Source organism: Mauremys mutica, chromosome 6 (genome assembly GCF_020497125.1).
Source record: "Mauremys mutica isolate MM-2020 ecotype Southern chromosome 6, ASM2049712v1, whole genome shotgun sequence".
Lineage (NCBI taxonomy): Eukaryota > Metazoa > Chordata > Testudines > Geoemydidae > Mauremys > Mauremys mutica.
In genome coordinates, this window is record NC_059077.1 from 66,314,358 (window position 1) to 66,326,692 (window position 12,335).

The window sequence follows — 12,335 nt, forward strand, 5'->3', positions numbered from 1 at the left end:
ACCATCCTCCATGGTATTTCATCCCTAATCCCGCAGAGATTTTTCTCAGTGGATACAGTCATGAACCAATCAGCATAAACTCCTGTGGGTTCATTTTAGGCACAAAGCAATTTTCCTTTGTTTGAGGAGGGGGCTCAGGACAGCTGTTAGGAAAGCATGCAGGATCGAATGACTCCTTTCAAACCCATTGTCAGGGGAAGAAGAGGAATGGGAGAGAAAACTTGGGAAACAATTCAGAGAGACTGGGTATTCTTGGAGATACTGAGATCTGTAGGGTTTCGCTACTGGTCTTGAGCTGTGCGTTTCACAGGTCTTCAAAAGTAACCCTCCAAACATGAATCAATGTAACATTGTCTTTGGTCACCTGCAATGTCTGCTCAAAGAAGCATGAACTCCCCCATTCATCACAACTATTTTAGCTATGATGCCTAATGACGACACTTTGAGGGTCAGATTTTCAAATAACTTAGGTGTGCAATCACATGCCAATTAGCAAATTCAAGTAGTACAACTTTGCATTCAAATCACATAACCACATGCCCAAGAGGCCCAGTGCCAGCAGCGGGAGATCTGCTGTATTTCAAGAGTAATATGATTCTAGCCTACTCTTGCTGATTTCTTAGGTTGTTTTTTTTTTTAAAGAAACTTTCAAGAAGAATTTGTTTCAATTCATTGCTCCCATATTCTGACAAGTTTATAGCCGGTTTTATTCTAAGATTTGCTCACACAGGCAAAACTCAGTTGATGCTCATTCTTTTTCAGAGATGATTCAGAAATGCCACTTATCAATTATTTACAACTAATTCATATTTAATTGTTTAGTAACGAACACCAACTACTTCTATTTACAAATGATAAAATATGCTGTGTGATCATAAGTCAAGAATTAATAGGAAGAAATGCTAATTATAGTATTGGAAAAAAGATAACTGGAAAAATTGCACTCAATTGGGACTCTTAGTTGCTGCAGATTTAATGACTGCTTTTCTGATATAGCTTATCTCAAAAGAGTGTAGCAAAAAGTGATGATGCATGAAAGTTCTTGCATTTAGGAAATAACTGGAGCTTTATGAACCTTTCTTAAGGAAACCTGAATACAGAAAAATGTGCCTGGTTTTGTTTCAACCCAAACTAAGGCCAAGGTCACAAAGGCTTGCTAGTCCTGTGGCAAATGTGAGCTGCTATTTGGCCAGTGTATGGTTCTGAAGGGAGACCATTAGAAATCTCTGATTTCACATGATTTTGACCTGAAATCAGGTAAAATTTGAAGCTTCAGTTCATTGTTGGAAGTAGAAACTCCAGATGAACCTCAGGAAGTCAAAGCTGTAAAAAGGTTTCCCCTAATCCCGTTTACTGAAATGGAGCCTTTTTGCATGTTTCTAAGACTAATGGGCTACAGCCTTAGCAGCAGCTATGATCGGCTCAGGGCATGTGAGGGCCAGAAGCTCCCTGACACTAGGCCCATCCAAGTCCTCCTTATAACAAAAGGCAACCTCAGGACTACTCTACATTAAACCTGGCTTCCCATGACCTAAAAGGGCTACTCCAGCAGTTGGGGAATACTGGATGCTGTGGTGCTCCAGCCACTTCCTCTTACTCCAAGAACACCCCCATTGCTAAGGACTCAGAGAGTGCTTCAACAGCTCAGTAACACCCAGGGATTTTTCCTAGACTGCTGAAATCCTCAGAGGAATGGATTCCACGGGTGTCACAGAGCTGCAGACCTGGCACGCTAGGTCATTCTACAAGTACCTGCCAATTGGTCACTGGGGAGCAGAGTTATTTTTTATAATTTTTCTTTTAATTTTAAGTATTTAAATTTAGATTAGAAACTCAGTCTCATATTTGTGCTGGTTGCTGAAATACTGACAGTTGGCTCTTTTAATTCACTGTATCAAATCTTCAGCTTTGTGTTTAACAGGAAGCTCATAAGGTTTGGTTTTCTTGTGCAGCTTTTCTTCTCGCCTTTTCATAATTTCTCTGAAGTGCTCTTCCTCCTTCTTTTGTTTTTCCTGAAGTTCTTTCTCCAGGAGCTCCTCCTCTTCCTTCAGTCTGATCTGCAGCTCTTTCTGCCACTGTTGCAAAACAAGAGAATGATTTCATTTTGGTGCATGATGTCTATATAGGAAAAAACACAATTTGGCATAACCGGGGTTAACGTGAGCAAAACAGTTGCACAAACAGCAAGGGCAGGTAAGGACAGGTATTTAGAAAGAGGGCTTCTGTTGGAGGCTTGTTGCAGCTGTGTACAAGGGTTGGGGCAGTGGACGGATGTCATAGCTTGCCTTATTGCTGCTAAAACAGAAGTGTATGACTTTGCAGGATGGAAGGCTCACACTCCAGTGGAAAATATCATTCATTTGTGGACAGCCCTGCTCAGCTCTAACTTAAACATAATACAATTGGTATTCATATTTCCAGTCTATCTCATGGTTTCACTTACAGACATTCTCAATGCTGAGAAACTCAGGGGGGGGGAACCAAGTAAGAAATGTAGTTGCTTATTTCAGCCTTTATAGGGAACATAGGCATTGCCAGAAGTAAAAACATTTTGCTGAAAAAGGCTGAAAGTATTATAGTGCTGCAATCAAGAAGCAGAAGTTAATGTCTCTTCTTTTGTTCCTCAATGACAATGTTATTACTGCATTAATGGAGGCCCTGCAGCTACAGACTCTTAAATACAGAAAATCCAAGTCTGAGTAACACAGCAATAAAAATGTGTCAGGTGTTTTGGGGTTTTTTTTTATGTTTCATAAGAAGAAAAATTGTGGGTGGGAGGGGAGAGGGAGGAACCACAGTCTCAAAGCACAGGACCAGGTATGGTAAATTCTGGGCTGAAATGTAAATTTTTTCATGCTTTTGGGAAACTGACTGGAATATTGTGAGGCCACTGATGCCTTATGGGATAATCAAGCCTAAAAAGTAGGTGACTTTTTCGAAAAACTTCTCCCACCCTGAAACAAACCAGTGGCTCAGGGGCATGTTGTCCATGGTTACAGTGAATGTCAGCTGGGAGAAGTGCTCTGAATTATCAAAAAGATTTCAATACACTTGGTATTTTTTCTGTCTACACAGTGACAACTCAATGGAAAATTAAATTGAAAAGCTGTTTAACGTAATATTTCTTTCGTTTCCAAACCTGGCTTTATAAAATCGGCAATAATGAAGTCAGCAAAGAAAGGTGAATCATATATGATAGCATACAGAGAATAAGGAAGTCTTATGATTTCTTAGGGGAGATTCATATGAGAATTGTGATGGCAAAAGCAAGTCCAAACACCAAAACAGCACTTCTGATTACATAACAAAGAAAAAGTTATTTACTTACTATTGTTCTTTGTGAAGCAAAATACCCACTCTTGGGAGCACATGCATTTCTGGCATTGAACCCTCTTGAAAGCATTGGCCTTTGGGGTCACCTGATGTTGTATAAGGCGTATGGTCCCCTCCCCCCCGGTGCTTTTCAGTTTAATCACATGCTATATACTGTACTACTAAAGACCTTGGAGAAAATGGGCAGAGAAGTGTGGGACTCAAGCTGACAATATACTGAAAAATCTATGAATAAATAACCTTTTGTTCTCCTTATAATACTGTCAGTAGGACGTGGCTTTGAGGAGAACCAGTTAAAGACTGCAGCTTGCTCTACTGAACTGGACATCAGACCTAGCTGCCAGATCAATAGAGACAGCAATACTGAGTAAAGGTATGAATATAAGTGCAGGTAGCAGGCTTGTGTAGCTTTGCGTAGTTTACTAAGACTTACTGTAGAGGCTACCTGGGTCCCAATGAAGTGTGTTCTAAGACATTAAAGCACTGACATGTCCACAAAATCAATCAAACAACACCCACAGTGGCAATAACCAGGAGCAGGCATTGGTCTTTTAACAGCATTCAAACCAGACCCTAGCCGAGGATACAAAAGATAGGGAGACGCTCCATGTGCCCTCACCCTCTTGCATACCTGTCAGTATCTAGCCCTTAGTTAGGAATTTAGGATCTGGGCATAGTACCCCCCTTATATTTAGAAAATGTGTATGATCAGTTAGTGTAAATCTCCTTTACTAGCCTGGCTGCTCTTATTGCAGCTAGTAATACTCTTGAGGACATACAGAGCACTCTTCCAAAAGTTCAAATGGAGGGTCCATCAGTCCTAGCAAACAGGAGATTCTAGTCCCAAGTAGCAGAGGCTCACAAATAAGTAAAATGGCATATAACAGTCCTCTCAGAAAATGTTTCCACATTTGGATGTGCAAAGAGATGGGTTTGGACAATACTGTGAGATACTCTGGCATGTCTGAGTGTTAAATCCATGATTAAAGGTATCAAAGAATTAAACCAATCACTCTTAGCTATGGAGCATATTGTTATGAACTGGGTTAAATCTTGTTATGGGTTGAATTAAAATCTCATTGAAACTGATGTCTGAATGTGCCCTTCACATAAGGTTGCTGATTGCCATATTTGGGGTCAGGAAGGAATTTTCTCCTGGGTCAGATTGAGAGAGACAAGAGGATTTTTTTCGTTTTCCTCTTCAGCAAGGGGCATGGGTCACTTGCAGGTTTAAACAAATGTAAATGGTTTATTCTTGGTAACTTGAAGTCTTTAAATCATGATTTGAAGACTTCAGTAACTCAGCCAGAGGTTATGGGTCTAATGGGTGAGGTTCTGTTGCCTGCAATGTGCATGATGTCAGACTAAGACCAGAAGGGACCATCATGAGCATCTAAAGTCTATGAGGCAGCAAAGAATCCTGTGGCACCTTATAGACTAACAGACGTTTTGCAGCATGAGCTTTTGCAAGCAGAGTGGCCACTGCTTGCATCCGAAGAAGTGGGTATTCACCCACGAAAGCTCATGCTGCAAAACGTCTGTTAGTCTATAAGGTGCCACAGGATTCTTTGCTGCCTCTACAGAACCAGACTAACACGGCTACCCCTCTGATACATAGTCTATGAGACAGTTAAGGGGCCACACCTAAAACAAGACCTGATAGAGTCTGCCCAGTAACCAGCAACATGTGGGCCATGGGTTTGAATGGGTATGGATCTGACCAGGTGTGTGGGTGGGTGAGAGAGAGAGAAGACTGGAGGAAGACAAGAAACAGAGAGATGGTGACTAGAGAAAGAAAGCGAACAGGGGCAGGGACTATTGTTTTATTCTGTTTGTACAGCACCTAGCACAATGAGGTTCTGGTCCGTCACTAGGTTCCTAGGCACTATGGAACTGTTTCTCAAACTTGGGATGCCACTTGTTATTGGTTTGTTTAACTGCCATGTCCACAGGTTTGGCCGATTGCGGCACCCACTGCACTATGGTAATATAAATAATAATAATATAGCAGTTCTCATGAAATTACAAAATGCTAATATGTAGCTAAATGTTATGACAAATTATCGGCACAATGCCTTCCAATTTAGCACCTGATACACTCCAATTTTACTAGCATCTGTTGCCAATCAGGAATTGCTAACAGCAGTCCGTCACTAAGTCTCCATGAGCTATAGTGAAAATTTACCTCTGTAGTGTTGGCATATCTGTCAAGTTGAGTTTAAGCAACAAGGTCAAATTGAATATATCTTTCTAAATAAATAAAAGCAGAATGTAATGATATATTTTTAGATAAAGAAGTTGCTGCCTGAATGCAGTGCAGTGGATTAATGTATTGCTTTAATGGACTAGCCTCCTGCCTCTCCAGCTCATGTAAATCCTACAAGAACAAAGTGATTAAGAAATCTTTTTGATCTGTCAAGGGTAAAGGATGGTCACCAGAAAACTGAGTTTGGATTCAGTTGTTAGAACACACATCAGAAGAAATCAGTGCTCTGTACTCAGATGTAAGATTTTTGTCAGAAGAAATCAGTGCTAATTCAGGACACTAGGATTAGGCTATTATTTAACAAATAACAAAAGGCAGTGTTTTCCATAACTTAAGGAAGCAAATAAGATGCACTTGTAGCAGAGTTAAAAGGTAATAAAGTTTGGCAATGGCTGAATTTTGTAATGCTCAATATTCAATTTATGTGAATGCATATTTTTTTCAGGTCTGCTTCTCCTTGCTCAAAGAGCTTTTTTATAATTGTAAACAATGCTACCTGTCAAACAAAAAAAGGAAATAAGGATCTTACCTGATCCTCAATTATCTTCTTTAGCTCCCTATCTGTCCGGGTAAGGATATCTGGGTATGGATAAATTGGTATTCTTGCTTGCAAAAGTTCTTCCCTTTAGTAAAAAGAGAAACATCCAGCATAATTACGTATCAGCATTCCTTTTCTTGAAATCATGCCTGCATCTATGCTAGTCTTTTTGAGGAAATCCTCAACCAGTGCATTTCCATCAATGGAAAAAAGAGTTGGAGTGGTAATGTAAATAGAGCTCAGGAATTTTCAACACTGTGTCATCAGACCAGCTCTGAGTAGCGGTCAATATTGAAATCTTCATAACTGCAAGTAATGCTGTTTCTCTGCATTCCCTATTCTGTGCTAAGTATAAGGAATACCATAAATATTGCAGTAACATAAAAAAGCTACCTGTGCACTTGCAGCATGATTGTTTCAACTGTCTACCTACCATAGGGTTACCTATAACACCCATCATAGTAGAATCTAAAATTGTTTGCAATATTGTTTGTTGCCATGTTGATTCCAGGATACGAGATAGACAAGGTAGGCAAGGAAATATCTTTTGTTCGACCAACTTGTGTTGGTGGAAAGTACTAACTTTAAGGCTTCACAGAGCTCTTCCTCAGATCTGCGGAAGGAAACCAGAGTGTTTGAGCTAAATACAAGTTGTTAAGTAAACAATCATCTGTCCCAACTTATTAGCTCAGACACTCTGGTTTCCTTCCCTAGACCAGAGAAAGAGCTCTGTGAAGCTTGAAATCTTGTACGTTCCACCAACACCAGTTGGTCCAATAAAAGATATTACCTCACCTACCTTATCCCAGTAGCATCTAAATCCTGTTAATAAGTATTTTTATAGCAGAAGTCACAAGGGGGTGCTGTTATATAATCTTACGATTTTTTACTCAGACTGTGAGCAATGTGGTCTCTGAAGAAATTCTGTGTTGTTAGCTTTTTTGTTATGGGAACTCTTTGGAGGGAGCTGTTGCAAACAGAGAAGTTGCTCTCTGCCTTAGACTCTTCCTCTACAGTTAGTTCTTGGTGCAGAGTTGCTTCTAAGGAACCAGGCATTAGTATTTGGGCTGGGATTCCTGCAAGAGGGTTTTGGTTGAGTTGTTTGACTCCTTATGTCCCAGCACTGGTGTAAATCAACAAGTTATACTAAGAAAATGCCAGAAATCAGTCTCACTGATTTCTCCTTAAATGGGAACAAACCTGCAAGATGCTGACTTCTGCAACTGCTCAGCAGAGGGACAACAGTATTCTAACTACACATTATAATAAGCACTGTTATATCCAGAACTCGGGGCTAAAAGACTCTGTTATCAGATAGTGAGCACACAAAGAAGAAAAGTGATGAATCTGCCTTGCATGCTTTCAAAATTGTCAGCAGAGCTCTAACCCAAAGCCCACCGAAGTCGCGCAGTCTTTCTATGGACTTCAGTGGGCTTTGGGAGAGGCCCACACTAGAAGAAAACGCATGGCCAAAGGCTTTCCCTCACAGAGTGGAGAATTGGTTTCTCCATCCCTTACAGGGAATCTAGACATGTTTCCTCCTTCTTGTGATAATTCAGAGGACCACCCTCATGCAAGGAATGGGGAAGTTGGAATGGAGAATATTATCACTCCCTGTGCTTATATTTCAGGAACAACCTTCTCTCTCTTGTTGTCCTGTTAAGAGTATTTCTTTGGGAGAGTTGCTGGTCTCTTTCATGCCCCTCTTCCCTATTAATGAAGGGATTTGTGGGGAGATCATTAGTTTTGACCCTGCCATTCTCACCACCTGCAGGGAGCCCTAGAGAGACTTCCCCTGCCTCCTGTCTTCAGCAGCTGGGCTACCTCATGCTACCTACTCTCTTGCTGTTGCCATGAGTGACTCTTGGTGGGTAAGGAGGTTCCTTCTCAGAGCAGATGGGGGGCTCCCAGAGGCCTCCAAGTCCCTTCTGTCACCCCTTCCTCCCCAAAATGTATCTATTTTGAAAAGCAACACTCCTATTGGACAACTGACTCTTTTTCCTCCCTGTTTTCTTTACACAGTCAGGGCCAGGGAGTGGGCAACACTCCAACACTATACAGCTGACCTAGTTGTTCTGGAGCAATAACAGCTACTATACACAATCATCCAAGAGTCTGCTCTTGGAACAAGCTAGCAGATTGTTTCAAGTGAGTGAATATGGCTTCTCTGGGCCTTTGTCTACACTAGCAAGCTCCATAACTGTAATTTGCTACCAGTGCAGCTCCATCAGTAGTAGCTGTAATGTAGACAGCTTTCAGCTATTATTACCTCTCTGACTCTGAGAAGGATTATATAACCTGGTGATTAAAAATATATTAGCTATCTCATGTGTAGATTACAGCTTACACAGTTACTACCACAGATGGTGCTAAAAAGAGACAAGGGCAAAGTCCTGCAAGCAGCCTGGAAGAAAAGGGACATTGTGTGAAGTTGCTTTGATTGCCATGCCTGAGCAGTACTGCACAGTGAAAAAGGCAGGAAGTAAATGAAATAAAGGAGTATCCTAAAATTTAAGTTGTACTATCATCCGGTAGTAACAATAATAAAGAATCATCATAATATATTGCACATGTATAGTACCTGCCATTTGAGGATCTCAAAGCACAAAACAAATATTATTTCAGCCTCACATCACCTGTTAGATAAGGAAGTATCCCTATTATACAATGACTAGAACCCAGATCTCCTAATTCCCAGTCCTGTAGTTTAGCCTCAATATTATGCTTCCCTCCCATTTGTAGCCAGACAAAATGTGGATGCCCTAGGGACTTAGAGCACACAACATGGGACTACACAGGAATTTGCAAACTCATAGAAAAAAAATTAAAAAAGAAACTAAGTGAGAGAACAGGAGAGTGAAGGACTTCAGTTCTGAATGTGGCCTGGCCATCTGTATTACTTACATATTTCTTGGTGTTGGATGCATACTCCCTTTCTGTGAATTCCCTTTTTTTCCTGGATTTCCCTGACAATCTAGACATTTTTTTAACCTAGGTCTTGTTTTGCATATTTAATTGTTTTCCCCCAAAGCATTCCTAGTTGACTATTGCATATTTATTTTAGTAATTATGCCTAATTGTAAAAGTAGTATAAATTCACGTAATAATTATAAAGAGCATTATACAATTTTGTGACTAAAATATGCCACACCTGCACAGTAAAGGATTTCTGAAGTTAAAAAGCGTAGCAATTTCAAAGTATTTTCCCCCCCATGTAGTGGAGATGATTAACCCATATTTCTTTATGCTCCAAGAGACACAAATAACATGTTTTTCTTTACAAATGAAAAAAACACCTTTTTACTAATAGCAAAGCATAAAAAACTGGGGCAGGGATCTATCTTTTTTACTTGCCCGTAAAGCACCAGGCACACTTTCTGCATGGAACAATGTAAAGAATATAAAAAATAAGATAATGTTTTTCATCTGAGGCTTCCAAAACCTGTACAAACTATATACATACAGTAATTACTTTCCCCTATAGAGCTAGGCATTTTCTATCAAACTGCTGAGATCTTATATGATAAAACTCAGTCAAGTTTGAATTTCTATAGTCCAGTTAGGCAGTACTGAAAAGAAGGATTTGTTTTATGGTAAAAAGATGGATGCTACATTAAGTACAGTGGTGTTATTGGAACTTGTTACAATAATAATAACCTACAATGGCTTAAAAGAGAACTGGAATAGTTGTTTAAAAACAAAAACAACCCCATAAAATGTTTCTTACCTATATCAACCTTATCCCATTCACTTCAGCTACCAAGTAAGACTGTAGCTCACAGATGGACAAATTGTACCATAAAACCTGACACACAATTGACTATACCATATACGTCCTGTACTCTTGCCAACCTGTGCCATTTTTGACTACCTGGTTGGTTAAACTCTTTCAGCTTCTTAGTTCCACATCAGCTCTCTCTCAATTTTGTGCAGTACAACACAGTTCAATTTCATCTAGAGAAACTATCTGAATTGCTTACATTTCCTTGGAACTGATTTTGTAGCATCTGAAGTACAAGTGGTAGTTTCTCAGTGTGCACACTAAATAACCCTGAATTGATTTAAGATGAAGCTGGTCAGTAAAGATCAATTGAGGGCATGGTGACCCACAGTAGAAAAAGGGAAATGCAAATCATGATTTTTCTAGTGAACAGAAAATAGATGTCTTACCGATCAAAACCTCCTTTGCAGATTCTGCGCTCGGGATATAACTTGAAATTGATAATCTTTAAACTTTTGCTCAAGGCTGTGAGATTTTAAAGGGAAAAATTGTGACCTACACTTTACAAAATGACTTTCAAGAAAACAGCCGTTCCCAGCAGTTCACTGTATTCTATGTATTCACAAGCCCTCTAGCACAGAGGAACAGCATCAATGGGCTCACCTAAGACTGTTGAAAGCAGACATTTTAATGGGTTTTTGCCATTTCCTCTATGCTAATCTGTATGATATTTTTCTTCTGCTTTATTTTCTGCTAACATTATTCATATATTTTAAACAGAGGAAGAAAAATGGATGGCAGGACTTGTGCAGCACTGAAAGCAGCCTGATACAATACCTGAGTGCATTTGTGCAACCACAGTATTTTCAAACAACTGCAGTGCTGAATCCCTAAAGTACCTGACAGATGTCTATGTATGAACCAACTGTACAAGCAGCAAGTATTCTCTAATGTGAAACCACTTTAACTTAACATGAGACCAAAATACCCAGTTCAGTGAATTTGATATTCACTTAGCTAACAAGCTTGAACTGCCTTATTGAAATCCATATCAAATGCTTACTAAAAATGAAGCTGCCACCATCATAGTGAGCAACATCATAGTATTTAACTCTGGATAAAAACAATGTATCCTTGATTTTTTTCACATTGTTGATGTATCATCTATAGACATTACATTTATAACAATAAAAAAGATAAGTGTTAATATAGTGTGGTGTTAACTTTACTTATAAATCACTGTGATAAAGCTCTCACTCAAGTTTTCACCTATGCTAATGAATTGAGATAATTATCCACATAGTGCTTCTTCAACATTCTCATACTGTAAATGGAAGGTTTCTTTCAAATATCTAAGCATCTACATACTCCATAGCAAAGGTTTATAAACTGCCCTCGGTGGAAGATGGAGATTTAAACACAGAACTATTATATTTCCAAAGTCAGAGCCTATTGTTTTACTAAATGGAATAAAGGGATTATCTGAAAACACACAGAGAAATTAGTATAGCAGCTAGCAGTACCTTTCAATTACATATTGGCCTCCATCCTCAGTTGTGTTACAGTCACCTTGTTCTGTTCCACCTGTGCACAGCAGCCCTGAAGCCAGCATAGCTGACTACACCAGGGCCTCCCCTGTGTCTGAGGATTCTCTAGTGGTGTGGAGCTAGCTTAATGGCAACTGCATCACACCTCCCCAGCACAGGGAGAAGCTAGGAAGGAAGGGGCATGGCAGAGGCATCCCGGCCTCCTAGTGATCCCCAGATGTTAGGACAATGCCTTTTGGTGCCCCTTCCTAAATTACACTGTTCTCTTCTCACAGGCAACCAAGGAGGGGAGTGATTTTTCCTGAAGTGTACTGTAAAACATCACTGCTAAGTTTATATTTATTTTTTTTCAATTTTTACTTAAAACTTTTTTTGTTTCATTAGTAGCTGATGTAGTGAGCTTCTATCCTCTTTCCTGAGTACCCATATATTTTTAGAAGATTAAGATTCCCCTATTTTCAGGCCAGCATGAAGGCATATTTGGCTGCCAGCGTAAGTTGGAGAAGCCTCCAGGTTGCTTTAACTTACATTTTGCTATTTAATGGTCATTCCAGCAGTAGCAGTCCAACCTCATCTCCTTCCTCAGGTCATACCCTTTGCACCAGGTAGTACAGAGCCAGTATGCTGTCTCTGTGTCATGAAGGAGTATTCTGTGGAGGCTGGATCCAATAAGGCTTTACAACTTTTTTTAGCCACCAGAGTGGTGTGAAGGGGCATGTCACAGGGTGACTGCCCCTTTAAGAGGTGAAGGGTCTAGCCCTACCTGTGACACTTTGTTTGCCTCCCCAGGTGGAGAAAATAAGCAAAGTCACATGACAGGTAGGTCATGTGGCAAAAATCAAGCCATCTGGGGAGGAGATAAAAATAAAAACCTCCAGAGTAAGTGCTAGGGGTAGGGAGTGGCAGGTTAGATAACCTACAGAGAAGACT

General features: G+C 40.0%; 1 protein-coding gene across 8 annotated transcripts in view; it reads right to left on the reverse strand.

Moving 5' to 3' along the window:
- Positions 1-872: 872 nt before the first annotated feature.
- TMEM232 (transmembrane protein 232) overlaps positions 873-12,335 on the reverse strand; it is a 133,805-nt gene continuing 122,342 nt past the window's right edge. For all 8 annotated transcript variants that reach the window (XM_045020178.1, XM_045020182.1, XM_045020177.1 and 5 more), the window contains 2 exons: positions 6,129-6,222; positions 873-2,075 (listed from right to left, as the gene is read on the reverse strand). In XM_045020178.1, coding sequence (XP_044876113.1) covers positions 1,887-2,075; positions 6,129-6,222 — 283 coding nt within the window. In that variant the 3' untranslated portion in view covers positions 873-1,886. The remainder of the gene's footprint in view (positions 2,076-6,128; positions 6,223-12,335) is intronic.